The sequence below is a fragment of the Pagrus major genome, chromosome 12 (genome assembly GCF_040436345.1).
Source record: "Pagrus major chromosome 12, Pma_NU_1.0".
In the NCBI taxonomy this organism is placed as follows: Eukaryota; Metazoa; Chordata; class Actinopteri; order Spariformes; family Sparidae; genus Pagrus; species Pagrus major.
The window spans coordinates 2,167,574-2,184,602 of record NC_133226.1 but is presented as its reverse complement, the minus strand read 5'-3'; the positions used below and the strand labels follow the sequence as shown (position 1 = coordinate 2,184,602).

General features: G+C 38.7%; 1 protein-coding gene across 2 annotated transcripts; it reads right to left on the bottom strand.

Annotated features, from left to right (window-relative positions):
• On the bottom strand, positions 1–15,710 carry nfil3 (nuclear factor, interleukin 3 regulated). Of its 2 annotated transcripts, none has more exons than XR_012179893.1 (2): positions 15,581–15,665; positions 1–1,796 (listed from the first exon to the last, which is right to left on the bottom strand). XR_012179893.1 is itself a non-coding variant. In XM_073477771.1 (2 exons), the coding sequence occupies exons 1-2, from the start codon at positions 15,669–15,671 to the stop codon at positions 5,596–5,598; spliced, it is 1,494 nt and encodes a 497-aa protein (XP_073333872.1). In that variant the 5' UTR covers positions 15,672–15,710; the 3' UTR covers positions 1,867–5,595. The 2 variants fall into 2 exon arrangements, 1 of the variants encoding a protein (XP_073333872.1); XM_073477771.1 differs by lacking the exon at positions 1–1,796 and adding an exon at positions 1,867–6,998 and having other exon boundaries at positions 15,581–15,710.
• Positions 15,711–17,029: the final 1,319 nt, after the last annotated feature.

Sequence of the window (17,029 nt, the reverse complement as noted above, 5' to 3'; positions counted from 1 at the left end):
TGATGAAGTGATTATACATTTCTTTTAATTAAAATAATTTCTCAAGCTACACTAAAGACCACAATCAGATGGAGCATGACAAATTACAGAACATCCATTTCACGCAATTCATCAAAGATACTGCAAAAGGGTTACTCAGGTAAATGAGTGGTTGGACCAAGAAGCAGCAGTGGCCAATCTATATAAGTAAATGTCCAATGTAGCACAAGCTGTGGGCTTAAGATGATAGTCTGAAGTCCAAAACCTGGAAGACTTCCTAGGTATTGGAGAAAACACAGTCACAATTTGAAATTCCCAGATTATGACCATATCCAGTTCCTCTGATACACCATTTTAATGGGTGTGGAACTATTCTGAGATGGATGGCAGCGGGGGCATCAGTGCATGCCTGACATTTTTTTGTGGTTGTTTTGCAGGGTAAAGGTCTCATTGTAGGTGTGACTGGGCATTGTTTGTGGGTGTAGGATGCACATGTGTATATGTGGAGTAGGTGGCACGTGTCGCAGTCAGAGATGGGCAAGGACATTAGGGGATGGCCCTCATTAGTGCTATAAGGAATGAATCCACATACATAACAGCTGGTAGAATTTGGGCTGTGATCAGCTACCATTCTTGTCAAATTGAGAGAAGTGTTTGTGGATATAGTTTGAAGAAATATCCAATGGGGCCAGTGTCCTGTCTCTGTCAAAGAGTGAATTTTAAGGAGGGCAGGTCCATCCTCCTGTCAGTGTTCTCTGTGCCTCAGGTCTGGTGAATGCTGGTTGATATCAGCATCTTGTGGGGCCGTGGACCTTTTGCTGTGGCAGGCATGGATCCACGCGGGCCATCCTTCACACTTCACAGCGGTGTTGGTGGTCAGCAGGACTTGGAATGGGCCGGTCCATCGTGGTTGAAGTTCGTTCTTTCTTTTGTATTGCTTCACGTAGACAAATTCACCAGACTGGAGGTCTTGGCAGTCACCATCAGCAAGAGGAGTCTGGGCTGCGATCACCTGTGAATGCAGAGCTTTGACAGAAGAACACAGCACAGAAGAACACAGCACCTTGTGATGCACTCGCCTGCACAAGGGGTGAGACTATTTGAACTGGCTGATCATCTGCATTAGCTGAGAGTACCTGGGGGAGGAAAAAAATTGTCATCATTATCACTCTAGCTGTGTTGGGTTGATAAATGCAGTGTCTTATGTGGGTACTTTTTTGTTTCGTGTTTTTGATCAACTTTCTAATCAGTGTTTGCAATCATTACAGTATTATTGTCCCTTTGTCACTGTGTTACAAAAAGGTGTCCTTTAGACTGGCTAACTTACAAGCTGTGTTTCGTCTTTCACACTCCTCAAACCAGGCCTATTATTGTATCCAATTTACCTTCTTATTTAAAATCATTTCTATTCTTTTCTTCTTCTTGTAAAACCTTCTGTGGCCCCTCTAACACACTCCTGTCAAGTGAACCCTCTACTGGAAAACATTCATCTTTTCTGTGTCCATTTAAACCACTCTGGTACATCCGCAACACAATGGCTTACAACATTCACGTACATATACGTACAAAACAAAAATTGTATGGCAAACTGGTAGTCAGAGCCAAGATACCCTTATGTATTTCTGCACTAATTTCCAATTCCAACACACACACACACACGTACATTCAGACACTAACACAGTCTAGTGACGACAACATACAACAAAGTAGTGGACTCTTACCAGTGAAAAACAGGACTCGAACCTCTTGTTTAAGTGCAAGACTCCAACCGGGCACCACTGGACTCTAACCAGTGAAAATCTAAACAGGACTCGAACCTTTTCAGACAAGGGGAAGGAAAAAAGGGAAATAGAAAAAAATAACAAAAATAGAAAAAAACAAACATGATTACGTGACAAGACTTTTATTAGAAACAAAAACTCACCATTACAATACATTTTGAGAAGTGTTCAGACACCAGTAGATGGACCTCAGGTCTGGGCATATGGAGTTATCACCATCACCACCACCACCATCATCATCATCATCATCATCATCATCATCATCATCATCATCATCATATTCATCAAGGTAATCAATGACGAAAAATGACACATCATTCTTTTGAAATGAAGGTCATTATTTGGCATCATATTAGCTAGGGTTGACTGAACTAAGAAATGTTATACTGACTACAGAGAAGATCACAACACGTGATGCAATCACCCCAAATGGCCAAAAGAAAAATAAGCCTCTATGAGACACAGCAATTTGAATACCTTCAACAATATAATGATCTCTGGAGACTTTCTTAATGATACACTGTTATTTTTCTACAAATGGTGAACATGAATGAATGTGTAAGAATATATGCATTAGCTTTATAAAAAATCCAGTTTACACTGTCCGTTCCATCAGAAGGTAGTCATAATTGTCCATCCAGTGTCACACACAGTCTTGGTTTAACCAGTGACCTGGAAGGTTTAAACAATTAACAAAAAACAAATAAAAATAAATAAAAACACATAGCAATACACAGCCAAGCAATGGAAATATGGCAAACTGTGGTTACGGCAAAATATTTGACTTTCTCCTTTTTGACTACAGCAAAGATGATGACACATGATGTCTATGAAGTTGTTTCAGCTCACTGCTGGAATGACAAAGTCATTGATTTCAATTGTATTGATGTACAAGAGTTCAGTATTGATTACTGACATGATGGTCAATAACATAGTCACCCAGGATAAGAGATACGATAAATGCTGTATTTGTGGGTCCATAATTAAAAGGAAAATAAGAATGTCCTAAAACAAATAAAAAACTTAATTTTAACTCAAGTAAATAGTTCATTATTCATGAAAAATAATTTGGAGACTTTTATCTTCATATACATATGTCAATTATATGTTTGTCCTAGACAATTTCCATGTTTTGGCATGTTCAGCTGTCTTGCTGTGCAGCGACTCAAGGTTACGTAAGCAGTCAGCTTTAAGTAGTTGGAAGTGTGACAATTAAACATCCATTTTTTCCCAAAATTAGTACCAAGGTACATGGTTGTTTCCTGCTTGGAAAAGTCTTGGAAATTATCAGGAAAAAAAAAAAGTTCTAGAAAAGTAACATTCCTCTTAAGTAGAAGTACGGGCATCTTTAACCACTGTTGGACTTTGTTCAGTTAGCAGACAAATCAGATTCATTTCTTAAATCAGTTCTTTAAGATAGTTTCCACACTTTTATTTGCAGCTGATCATAACAGATTTGGGTATTGATATGGGTTGCTGTGGTACACTGGTGAAGCTTGTCAGAGGTCTCCTCCAAAGTACAAACAGACAATTATCTGTCCTCCAAAACACTTGCATGAATTCTGCTGCTCAGCTGCTCGGTCAGCGTGAGATGATAACCAGATTTGCAAAACCCAGAGGTGATTGTGAAAAGACAAAAACCAAGACTGTTTTGGTGAGTTTTATTTTGCTAATGTCGGAGAGTTTCAATGAAGTGTGATTTACCATGAAGTCATGAGGCAATGAAGCTTGTCGTGATTTGGTAAAAGAGGGAAAACCTGAATTCACATGTATTGTTCTAATTTTCTGTTTGGTTAGGTGTAAAAAATATCCCCTTTCGTTTCATTTTGTTAGAATAGTTTGTTTAGAGCAAAGTAAGGAGCAAACGCGCTGCTTTTACATCTCCCAGCCGAAACTACGGGGGCTAACAGACTCGCTTCTTGCTATACAGAGTGGTATTACGAGACAGGAGGCTAGCTGGTTAGCATGCTAGCCTTAGTAGACATCTCTGCAACACAATACATAGAAAAAATATCCCTCTTTTCATTTACTTAATGTATGTTTGCCTTTTGGAGGAACATTATAATTAACATTAAACTTAATACATTAAGTATAATGTTCAGCATTAACTTACCAAAACTTAACAGACCAAATGTGAACAAAATATTCACATCACGTTACTTTCGTGAAATTGATCACGGAGTTATACATTATTATTCACATCTACTCGTGCTAGTAATGCGAATAAAACTACCCACAAACACACAGCCCCCAGCTCAGTGAATTTCACTGTCTGGGTGGATGACTGCAGCTTCCAGCGTAGTTTACCACAAAACCCAAAACAAAGCAATTTTGCTGTGATCTGACTGCAATAAATGGATCAAAAGGATGCCGAAATAACATCATAATGCCTCCTTGTAAAAAGCCTGAACTCATGCTTTGTCAGGTCTCTCAGCCAGACGACAAGCAAACAATTTTTAAAATGCTTGTCGATCACAGCTATGCTGTGCCGAGACATATTTCCAAAACTTATCAGGTAGTCTGACTTTCTAGCTCACTACCCTACGAATAGATGTGTTAATTGTACAGCTATGGACGTCCACAAAAGGCCACGATTAGTGATAATTATCCTCTCCTCCATTGTTGTTCATGTTCAATGTCTGGACATCAGGGACGTTAATGTCATGACGTCAGTGTGAATGTCAACACCAATAGGCTTTTGTGACACAGCGTCACAAAAGGAGTTCAATATTTTCAATTCACGCAAATGCGTGATTGACACGATTTTTTCACGTCCTCACATCACAATTAGACTCAAATTTGTGTCTATTCGCGTCTTATCATTGACTTTGTATGTAATCTAGACGTGCAAATACTTTGCATCGCGTTTGGTCTGCACACGGCATTAGAGAGTCACGGTCACATCATACAAACTACTAATTTCTAACAGAAATACTGTTTCAATAACCAATTAATTCCAGTCATTTTCACTTTGCCAGTTTTCCAATCCCTGATCAAGCTACTGTCAATTTATGTCAAATGAAATTAATGAGTGAATGAAAACAGTATTTGTACTCAAAAAACTTATGTGCAGATAAAAAAACTGAGGTGCACAGTAGTAACCATTGTTGTACTGATGGAACTAGTGCTGGGGCATAGAGAGGTGAAGTCAAGCACCTTCTGGTGGACCACCATGGGACCTTATTTCAGAAAAATATGTACAATGGTGAATGGCAAGAGACACATTTAACATTTTTAAAAAAATAGTTACTAGAAAGACTACACATCATTGTATTACAGTTGTCAATATAGCCAGATTTATTGTAATTTTCCCTTTTTTTAAACACCATGTCGGTGTTGGTGACTTTTTTTGACTTGCAAAATTATCTTTTGAATTGACGGACATAATAGGAGTTATTCAGGGCCCGATTCAAATGGGATCACACATTTATTTGTCTCTCCTCATTGACTACTGTACACATTTTTTCCAAAGAAGTCCCATGGGGCACAGCGAAAGTGGCAGGGCTTCCCTCTTTGTTGTACATTACATTGAATTTACTAATTTACCGTGTGACCATTTACAGTACAGACAATTCTACCCCTCCTCATTACTTTTAATCATTCAACATTAGCATACAGCCTTTGTTCGTGCCCCATCAGCTACTATTGGAGCATCCGGTATTTGAATATGTACGATAATTGAACCATTTTTAACCATAATATTAACCACACAGTGCAACAGCAAATACAGTGGAAATGCAAAAGATACAAAGGTCATTTAGAGGAACATCCTTTTGATAATGACTCATGATGATCAGTGGTGCTTTTAGTTGACTCTATCACAGACGCTTGCTGATTAGATCAGTGTTTTTAGAGAGGCAACTTTTGCAGAGAGGTCACCAAGGTCCTGCTTAAAATACAAGTCCTCAGCATCCGAATATGCACAGGAGAGTTCTTTTACATCCACAATGGTTTTGTTCGAGACAGGGTTCGGGGGAAGCCTGCTACTCTTGCAGCCATTCTGCAGTGTCTCTGTGCTGCATTTATGCCACTTCTCAGACTGGTGGGTCCAGTCTTGCATGTTGGTGACCTGTAATGACAAAGGGCATGGAGAGGACTGGGTGTACTCTGAAGAGTCCTGAGTGGTGTGGTAGCATCCTCCTTCTGAAACGCTGATTGGAGAGAAGGACTTTCCAGAAGACTCATATTCAGGGTCGATGGCCTCTACTTTGATTTGCATGGTTCTGGCTTTGATCCGGAGTTTATGGGGCAAAGCTGAAGAACTGACATCTGGCACTTTGTGTGTGGAGACAATGACACTTCTTGGGTCAGCTACAGACGGCATCAACCCTTTGGGGACTTGCTGCTCATCCTCACCATCTGATGATTTGCTTACAGCACCATCTTCTGAGCTCCTGGGGGAGTTACTGGAGGACCTGGTGATCTGTATGAAAGAAGCAGAATGGAAGACTCCAGACAAAGGACTGGCCATGTAGTTTCTATATAGTTCATAGGGACTGCTTCTCTCTTCTGCATAGCTGGTATTCTCTGCTGATTCTTGCTTGACCTCTGCAGTCCTGCAGATACTGAAGCTATCCTGAGTTGCAATACATGTCTCAGGCATGTGAGGTGAGCGTTTAATGACTGAAATGCAGCTGCTGGGTAAGTAAAGAGGCTCCAAATCCCTGCTGGAACCTTGGCTGGGCATAGGTGGAACAAGCTCCTGATAAAGGTCAACAGTGGTGGAACTGGATAACTTCTGGACTTCTTGTGCATATGCTGCCGAGCTCATGAGGCCAAACTTCAGCTTCAACGACAGCAGCTCAGCCTTGAGGGAGGCATTTTCCTCTCCGAGGGCCATCAGTTTGTTCTCAAGCACCATATCATTTATACGCCGCTTCTCTCTGGAGCGTTTGGCCGCCTCGTTGTTTTTGCGACGCCTCTCCCAGTAAAGGGTGTCTTTTTTCTCCTCTGGAATAAACTCCCTTTTCCTGCGACAGGTAGTTTTGGACTTGAATGCAATAGCAGAGATTTTGTGGCTCATCAGATCTCTGTTAGCCCCTTGCAAGGCCACAGCCAGAACCAGGGCATCCTCTCCACTGTAGGACTCAGTGGAGTCCATTTCTTGCTTGATTGATTGCATATTTTTACTGTTGGCTACTGTGAATATCCTCAGAGGTCTTTTAACTGTACACCATAATGCTTGTATGCAGCAATAGTAACTTCCACATTGGTTTAATCCACGTAAGCTGAAGAGACCTGTGAAATAACAGACAATGAGATGGGGTTTTAGAAGTCAGTGTTAAGTAAAAAACCCAGTTTTAAATTTTAGTTAAAGTAAGATTTTGTTTGTTGAGTCTCATCCCCAGATCATCAAATACTGATGCTTTGGGTTGGCAGCTCGGGTCGGACCAATCCAAAGCATCAGTTTTTGATGACCTGATGATAAGACTCAACAATTAGCTAGCTTTTTTCAGGAGGTTAAGTTTTATTGCTTTATTAATATTTGCATGTTGTATATAAGGAATGAATTTCAACTTCATACAAAGCTTACAGATGACTTTGTTATGTTATGAGGTGATACTGATGCCTCATATGGATTCAGAGGGCTCTAGCCTTTTTCTTTTGAGTGTACCAACACATAATTTAGGTCAATCCAATAATATATATTAATTACAGCTGTACAATATGTCTGGACTATTTCAGTACTTCATTATAATGCTGTTTTGTCACACAATGCAGCTTCTGCAATTGGAATGCTGAACTTGCAGCCCTAATTTTAACCTACTTTCTTAACAAACTATGTAAATGGTTATTAACAGGAATAAAAATGCAGATTAATGTTTTTCTTCATTTAAATTACAACACATGTAACAAGAACTAGTGATAACCTCAACTGTTTAAGAAATAATGTTAAAATAGAGTGGCCTCAAATAAATCAAGCAATAAAATAAATCAATAAATTAAAATCAACCACAAAAATCATTGGGGCATTTTAAAATCTATTAATTGATGTAAAAGTTAAAACTACATACTACAGAGCTGACTCTAAAATATGAAGGTTTGGCTGAGTATTAATTTAATAATTAATAATTTAATTTAAACGTACTGTTCCCCAGAGACAGAGACAGAGAGAGACAGAGAGAGAGCAAGAAAGAGAGGGAGGGAGGGAGAGAGAGAGAGAGAGAGAGAGAGAGAGAGAGAGAGAGAGAGAGAGAGAGAGAGAGAGAGAGAGAGAGAGAGAGAGACAGCATGACATAGCGGGAGCATGCTGATAATGGACAGAAGTTTAGATGTGTACAAATACTTTCCAAGCTCATAGTAACTACAATTCTCTGTTTTTCTTGGTTAAGTGTTTGAACTGCAGACTGGATTTTCTGCTAGCAGACAAACAGAGTGACAGTGACAGCTGACTCACATGAACAGGTCCAACGCAGGTAGGTCTGCTTTATATAGCCTATGTCTGATATATAAAATGGCTGTATCCTACCAATCCTTTATTTTAGAGAGAGGGGGAGAGGGGGATGGGGGAAAAAACAAAATACACCCACAAGCAGCGTGCAATCCTGTATGCAGCGCCACAGGTTACCGTTACCAGACCATGTCCTTGTATATAAAGCACTTTATAGCTCATGGTAGCGTTCACATTTGAATCGATACTGGTTCTGATACTGGTACCTGGAATTCGACACTGGTACCCAACGGTACCGTTTTTTTCAGTACTTTACTCTCTCTATAATAACAAAAAAAAGTCATTTCAGTTCTATCCAGTTACTGTAAATCATTCACTTCTAAGGACACTACACCATGAGTCATATTTTCAGTAACAATGTCAGTCAGACTTCCTAAGTTTTATTTCAGTAGAATCTTGCTGTATTGCATATTTACCTGGTAAATTAAATACTTTATGAAGTAATCTGCTACATTTAGCTGTTTAGACTTATTGTGCTCTCCTGGCCCACAACATCTCCACTAGTGGTAGCTGTATTTCAAACTGACTGGGAATTTTGAGTTTGGGTTTTAAGCTTGCTGGACTTCTTGAGTGTTACATTGCTACAGCTGCAAATTGAGTTTATTATGTGAAGTCAGCAGGTATAATTCAGTTTCCAAAGCATATTAAATACTGTATATGCCTTTTACTGCAGTAGCAATGATAACCTCTGTTAGCGCGTTAATGGGAATCCCTGTGTTAGCCTCGAGCTAGCTCAAGGCAGGCAAGGCAGCCCGTCTGTGGAAACAGTTCGAACAGAAGAGATTCAGTGTGAATGAAGCGTCTGTAAAACGGTGGATAAATTCTTTTGAGCGTCACAACCACTGTGAAATGACTTGTTTCACTATCATAATTTGAGCCATTCGGTCCAATAACATTTGAAAAAGTCTGGAAGAGCTGCATGATTAAATTATTTATTCTCCATTCAAGTTAAGCCAGACGCTAAACTGGAAGTTAGCCAGCTCAGCCGGCGATCTAAATATTTTCATTTCCAAAGTCCAGTTGCCTAAGATATAGCACTTCGAATTACCATGACCTAGATGACTGAGAACCTTCATCAACAGTTGTGCTCTCTTCCTCTGAAACTTATAAAAAACATCCAAAGCAACATGTTTGACACCCCAGTCTACACTCTGTGGCTTTAGCCAGGTACCCAGCAATCAAGGGCTGAACGATATTGGAAAAAACTGACACTGTGATATTTTGATTTTTTTGCGATACGTATTGCAATTTGAAAAAAATACAAGAATTTTCATCAGATAACTTAAATAGTTGAATAGAGGCTATGCATGCAATGTCACAGTAGGTGGAAGTTACAATGGTTAAAAACACAAAGTGGCAGGAAGAGAGGCAACATTGCTGCGCTCTTAGCATTCAGCTTGAATGCTGTGCAAGAGAGAGTTAATTTGCCCTACTTGACATTGCACACCCTGTGATGTGACTATTGTGCATGCACACTCTAATGTCAATGCTGAAACAATATATTGTGCAGCCCCACAGCAATCTGACATCATGAGCACGACAACAGCATGCTGCATTTCTTCTACTTCTCTCTCTTTATTGGCAGATTGCAAACTTACTTTAACACCTACGGATACAATACGTATATTGGACTGGGTCTAATATATTATGGTCCCAATATTAAAAAATGATGTTATCAGTTAATTATCGGTGTTGGTGAAATTCTAGCCGATAAATAGCAGATAATATGAAGCCAAATTGCTTTTATTGGGCTGTGTCTTATGCACTTGACACATTCAGGGACAAAACGGTTGTACAATAAGAGGAATGATAAAAAGATGATCTTCGTATGTGGGGACTTCAACATAGACTTGTTAAAAAAATCATAAGAACAGAAAAGGAATAGAGGTTTTATTGATGCAATGTATAGTATAAGTCTATATCCTACAATTTTAAGACCAACTCGAATAACAAGTGAAGTGCAAGATTAATAGAAAACATTTTTACCAATGAAAATGGAAATAGAGTAGCAAGTGGACTGCTTCAGCAAAATAAATTGTGGACCCAATAATAACAAAGGATGTAAATGAAAACTGAATTGATGAAATGGAGCTAATTGATGTGGTTAATACGTTCATAAACAAGAAATCCACTGACTGTAATGATAGACAAATCACTAGTTAAAATATTATACAAAGCATAGCAAAACCACTGACCCATATCTTCAACCAGTCACTACAAACAGGCATATTTCCTAACCAGATGAAAATAGCGAAGGTCTTTTTCTACAAAAAAAAAATGATGATAAGCACTCTTTTTCCAATTATAGATCAATTTCTCTCCTTCCACAGTTCTCAAAAATAGTTTTGTCCAAAAATGTTTTGTCAATCACTTCATAGAAAAACACAACTTACTTAACATCAATATGGCTTCAGATCAAACCGATCCACAACAATGGCAGTGATGGAACTAATAGAACAAGTATCCACAGCAAACAAACAGTAAAGAACATACAGTAGGAGTTTTCATAGATCTAAAAAAAAGCATTGACCATCGACTATTGATGAGTAAACTGGAAAGATTTGGGATTAGATGGGTAGCACACAAATGGCCCAGTAATTACCTTGAAAACAGATATCAATATGTGCAATCAAAGCATAACAAGTCTGACTTGTTGAGGGTTACATGTGGGGTCCCACAGGGGTCAGTGATGGGTCCAGAATTGTTAATATTATACATTAATGACATTTGTGTGTCCAAATTGTTAAATTTTGTTTTGTTTGCTGATGACACAAATCTGTTTTGTTCTGGCAAAAAACCTAGAAAACCAGAAAAAAATTAGACTAGAACTAATGTAAAACAAAGATGTGTCTCAATATGGAGTAATTTTTTTGGAATGATTTGGAAACGGAAATGAAAGATTGTAAATTAAAAAAAATATTAAAACACAAGACGATTAACAAATATAAAACAGAAGTATGAACACCGGAGTGTGTATATAATGAGTTTGGGGGTTTTGTATTTAAAAAGTGTATATTCTTAGTTGCTATTACTTTATTTTATTGCTCTGTATAATCTAAAGGCAGCTGACAAAATATAATTAATGTTAAAAGGGTAGGTGTGATAAGCTGAGACTTCAGCCTACACCTTTTCAGTCCTGTTTTGTTTATTTGTTTTCTGTTTGTTTGATTTGCTTTCTGAAGCTAGAAAGCATTAAGTTAATTTATTGTCCATCTACCAGTGTATTTGCGTTTTATAAACTGGAAAATGATCGAAAAAATTAACTAAACTAAGACTGCAAGACACTCAAAAAGTAAAAGGAGGAACTGAAAAGCTTAGAGAGAAAAGGAAGTGGGCATTAGAGGCTCAGGCTTCCAAATACAAAAAAAAATAAAATCAATCAACTGTTTGGCCATCATGATCCTCAAGTGGCAAGCGGTGTTGATTTGGAGGAGCACGCAAGAGTAAGATTGATGTTTAATTAATTATAGGCTATGGCAGCTGTGTTTGGTTAAAATTTGCTTGAGCTTACAAATAACCCCACACTGACAGACACATTGGTATCAGCCTACTAGTTAATGCATATTGATTACAAGGTTTCTTTTCAGTGCCTCATGAAATGTGTCCTGGAATACAGGTAGACTTTCCAAACTTTCCATTCCAAAACCCCGACCTGACATTCCGATTCACCTGTCATCATAAGCCTAGCAACCAGCAAGTACTACGGTGCAGAAGCTAGTGGGCTATGCTGTGTTCTTTAGAGTCTGTAAGCCTATTTAAAAAAGGTTATGTATAAATCCAAATAATGCAATGATCTTATTGAAAAATTCTGCAGGATTGCAGAAATGGCCCTAAAGTCACATTTCTTTTTCACATTCATTCATGTAAATATAACAAAAAAATTAAATAATACTAATAATAATACTAATACTAACAACAACAACAACAACAACGATGATGATGATGATTTGTGGTTCTACATTAAATGTTGCATGTTGTAGATCTATATTGAGTACCTCTGTGGTCTGATCATGCTTGTTTAGTACATGATAGGATGATAGCATCATTGTATTTATTTTAGGACATCTTCAGGATTCATGGGATTAATGGGCCTGGGATTAATTGGCCCTCTGATGAAAACCCTTGCATTTGCTGTAAGATACACACCGGGTGTTGGTGGCAACTTTCCCGGAAAAAAATCACAAGTGGCGCTCAGTTAGTGACACGTTCACCCAGCAGTGAGCAGTGGTTGGTCGGCCAGAGTCATGGCCAAACAAACAGAGACAAGACCGATTACAACTGACGATGAAACTTTAAAAAAAAAGGTGCAGCTCCGAAGAAAGCAATTAGACGTTCAGAAAAAGGCAAACGGTCTAAAAAGGAAAGCGACCGTCAGTGAGGAAGAACCAGAGTTTGTATCGGCGTTGCCTTGCCAAGGTGGAGAGCACTAAAAAAAGAAAAGGGACTTTATAATGTTCTGACATTATAAAGTCCCTTTTCGTTTTTTTAATAAAATCTACTCTACCTAAATGTTGGACCTTGTTTTGCGGTAATGTCAGTCACCACACAGACTGAGTTTGTTACCTCCGCCAAGGAGGTTATATTTTCAGTGCCCTTTGTTTGTCAGCAGGATTATGGATTTGGCCCAATTTACATGAAACTTTGTGGAAGTCATAGGTTTGCAAACAACGAATGGGACCGTTTCAGGGCTAATTTATTTTCTCTGTTAGCGAGCTAGCTATGATCAAATTACCTCAGAAAATAGCAAGGTAAAGTTAGACCCTATCAGACTAGTTGACTAGCTGGTTGTGTAGTTTAGCAAATATTGTATGGCTTAATTAAAGCCATACAATAAGGTTGCTGGTAAATACAATTTTCACCTGCAATTGCAGCTTAACGCCATCGGTGTCGCCAAAGAGAACAAAACGAAATCTTCGAGATTACCACTTTAAGTCAATATAAGTAATTTGGCTTTTAATTATCGGCTCTATTTACTGGCTATAATTTCACTGTTACCGATCAATAGCCGATTATAAACATTCCGTGCATTCCCATTCGTCTGCTTGTTTTATCACTAGATCATGAAAAAGTTGAATCATACACTTCTTGTATTTTTTTAATGAGACACACTTCCAAAAACATTCCATATCACATGCCAGTCAGTCTTGCTGACTTTAATTTCATTATAAAATAATTTTGTAGGCCAAAATGAATAGAGTCCACACAGAACAAAGGTGAGCCTTTAAATTAACATTTTTCATATATAAAATTGAACTTGAAAACTGTCCTTTCAAAATCCTGGACTTGACTGCATATTAAAGTGGTAAGTTTTCCTGCTCAATAAGCCAGTGCTATAAAATAGAAAATGTAAAATTAGGATTGTTGTTCCTGGTTTGTACTGTCCAAGGGAGCAACATGAGTGTGACACAGACCAATAGTTAGGGGTGTGGAAATTTCTTGATTATAAGATGCATCGCCATGCGGATGTGGAAGATTCTGCATCGATGCAGAGACGGGGCATAATTGAGAGTCTGCAGCGTATGTTGATTGTCCGGCCTCAGCTGGACAATAAAGTTAGGTTGCTTTGTTGCTCCCATGCTTTGAATTGTGGGCGGACATTAAACTATTTATATACATTTATATATTTATTTTCAATTTTCGAAGTAGGATATTTCTAACATTCAACAAATTATGGCACGTGTATGGAAATCAAATAGCTGAATAAATAAAATTAGTCCTGGCCTATAGCAAGCACAACAAACTTGAGCCTTACATTGCAAATTAAAGAAAACATGACCAAATTTCTTCTCAATAAAATACCTCAGACTTCTGTGGATATATTTCCTCAAAGGATCCGCGTTTGGTCTAGTCATGCCGTTTAATATTCCCGCTTTTGATCAACGCCACAGTTTCACAACGCGAGACAGACTGTTTAGTACTGTCTTGAGGTGCTATTTAAAACATGATCAGAAATGTGCATATAAAACAAAATCCCTAAACTACCTTAAAATGGATAGAAAAAATAAATTCACTGTCCCTCACTGAGGTTCTGTGTAAGCACATTTATAAGGGCGCACTCACTCTAGGCAATCCTACCATGTCCAAGCATGTTTGACCCCCAAAGTCCAGTTTGTTTCCACCTGTCAAACATGTATCCGCTGACTGTTTATAATCAAATGGATGCTGTTATAATGTGTTGTGATTGAGATCCTGACCCACCATGCATCATGGAAAGTGACAAAGAGAAGTTTTTTGCTCTAAATAACATCACATAATTGCCATCACGAGACGAGTAATCTACTCGAAAAATGTATTTTTCTCTTCCTCTGAGGTCATTGAATAAAGATATTACAGATGTTGCGATTTTGCGGAGATGGTCACTTCCTATTGTTTCTCTAAGTAGGCATGACATCAAGACTAAATTCGGATCACATGTGATAAAAATGGGTGTCTCAGCTAGATGTGAGACAGGGGGTGCGGAAGTTCACCATCGGTTCAGCCTCGACCGGCCGGGATATTGGCCCGGACCGCAGCGACCCGTCAACGTCCTTTTGCCCCAGATTCCTTCCTTCATTGTGTCCGTATTACACAATACCCCCCCACCCCCCACCACCATGGCTGCAGATATTATGCAATAATTGCCAGTGTGATAGCAACAATATGGCTCCGTGTTATTTTGTCTCTTATTCTGTTTGTATAGATAATCAATAAATAATAAATATGTTAGATCATTAAAGCTTCATGTGTACGGCTACGACTACAATAAGGGCATTCACTGTTACATGACATCATTGCCTTGCTTACTCATGACACTGGCGGCTGAAACGTGGGGTCTAACTACGCCCTAAAAGTAAGCCGTTAAAATGTGAAGACAACTACATAATATAAAGGATAGAAAACGTTGCTTTATTAACGTTACTTGGATCAGTAACGTTAGCCCCCATACAGTCACACATCGAAAGCAGCCATAAGGCGTCGATAGCCCAGCCTCATCAAATTCTAGGATACAATACTGTGTCGCAATCCGCAAACTCCTGCTACTGGTAGGCCTACGTACCTGAAAAAAAATCAATGTCTTACAGGACACTATGCTGATTATATCAGCTATGTACGAGCGAGCTACTAAAACAGTAACGTTACAGTCTATTTTATAACAGCCAACCACGCAAAAAGCTCCAACTTCAGTTTGGGTAACTATTCTAAGTTTAAAACGAGTTTTACGCACAGAGGTTAATGTTAGCCACATGACAGAAGTACAAGCTAGCAACGCGCCGCTGTGATTCCGGGGCTGTCTTTACAAAGCGTAAACACAACACCGCCAGGCAGAAATCTTTGACACAAGGAGTTTGACTAAGGTTGGCTTTCTCTCAACCTCGAATCAAAACTGTACCTTTTCTGCCACCTGGTTGGGTGGTATTGGCTGGTTTTCCGCCGCGTATCAAGCACAGGCTTCCAAAGCTAACGTTTATCAGAATCTTCATAGAATCCTACATGTTGCGAAGTACTAGTCTTTCCTCCCATGGCTTTTCCCTTTCAAGGTGGCTACTGACTCATGGATCTGTGTTAGTAGGTCAGCGGTTAAGTGTATTGGCAGTGGCAGATTAAATGACAGGCACTGCAGCCAATAGGAATGCAGCATTTTCTAACTCTAGCCAATGACTCTAGGCTTCAGCAGAGAGCCCAAATCTGATATAAAGCGTTTGTCGTAGTTCAGATTGCGTGTGGGGCATTGAGGTGCGTCAGTTCACTAGCACGCAGTAACGTTACTTGGATTTTCATGATTTCACAACGAAATGTTCCAGACATAATAAATGTTTATACTGGCTTAAGCACTGCACATTAAAGCTGAATGTAAACTGTTTTTATATAGCCTACAATGAAACTGGCATATGTGTCTGTCAGATCCACTTATTGTTATATCCTTTATAGAATGTCAATTGCTTCTTGATCCCTGTGTTGAATTAATGGGTGGAGCTTTACCAGACAAAATATTAAGCTACATTTATTGTGATTACATGAATAAACATGCATGATAAAACTAGCTCTACTTCTGACATCAATTTTATTTTATATATTGCCAAATCACAACAAAAGTTATTATAGGACACTTTCCTATAGAGCAGGTCCAGACCACAATCTTTCATATACAGAAACCTAACATTCCCCCATGAGCAAGCACTTGGCTAAAGTGTCGAGAAAAAAACTGACAGAAAAACAGGCAGAATCCTTGGAGCAGACATTGCATGAAGGTGGGTTACCGGTTGGGTTGCAGCGGCAGCAAGATCCTCCTAGTGACACTGGCAAGTACTGGCACCGATGCCATCTGCAGCCACAAGCTGGCACAGTGTTTTGGACTTTGGAAAAAAAACAACTTTGGAAGAAACAAGATTTCATTTACCTATTTTATTTCACATTATGTGTCACAAGATTTTAAAGCCACAATCATGACCTAGTTTAACAGTCCTATATTACATAAAGTTAGTTAGTTAAAGAAAGTCTGTCCATTGTTGATCTGGTTGCCATTGTTGCACAGGAACATTAATTTGTCCTGAAAGATAGCCCACTTTTAGATATCCATTCTAGATTTATCACAACTTAATCACTGTGAAAAATCTTAAATCTAAAAGTAATGTGCCTATATTATTAATGAGCAAACTCAATTAAAGCCATACTTCAATCCATTTCCTCTACTCCCTCTGCTGCAATCCAAATGATTTATATTGTTCCTCACTTTTAAACCATGTCCTGGTACTGCGACTGTATGTCGATGTTAGAGAGGGGGGATGGTCATCACACTTTTTTTTTTAAACTTTCATTTGAATCCCTCAAAAACCTTATC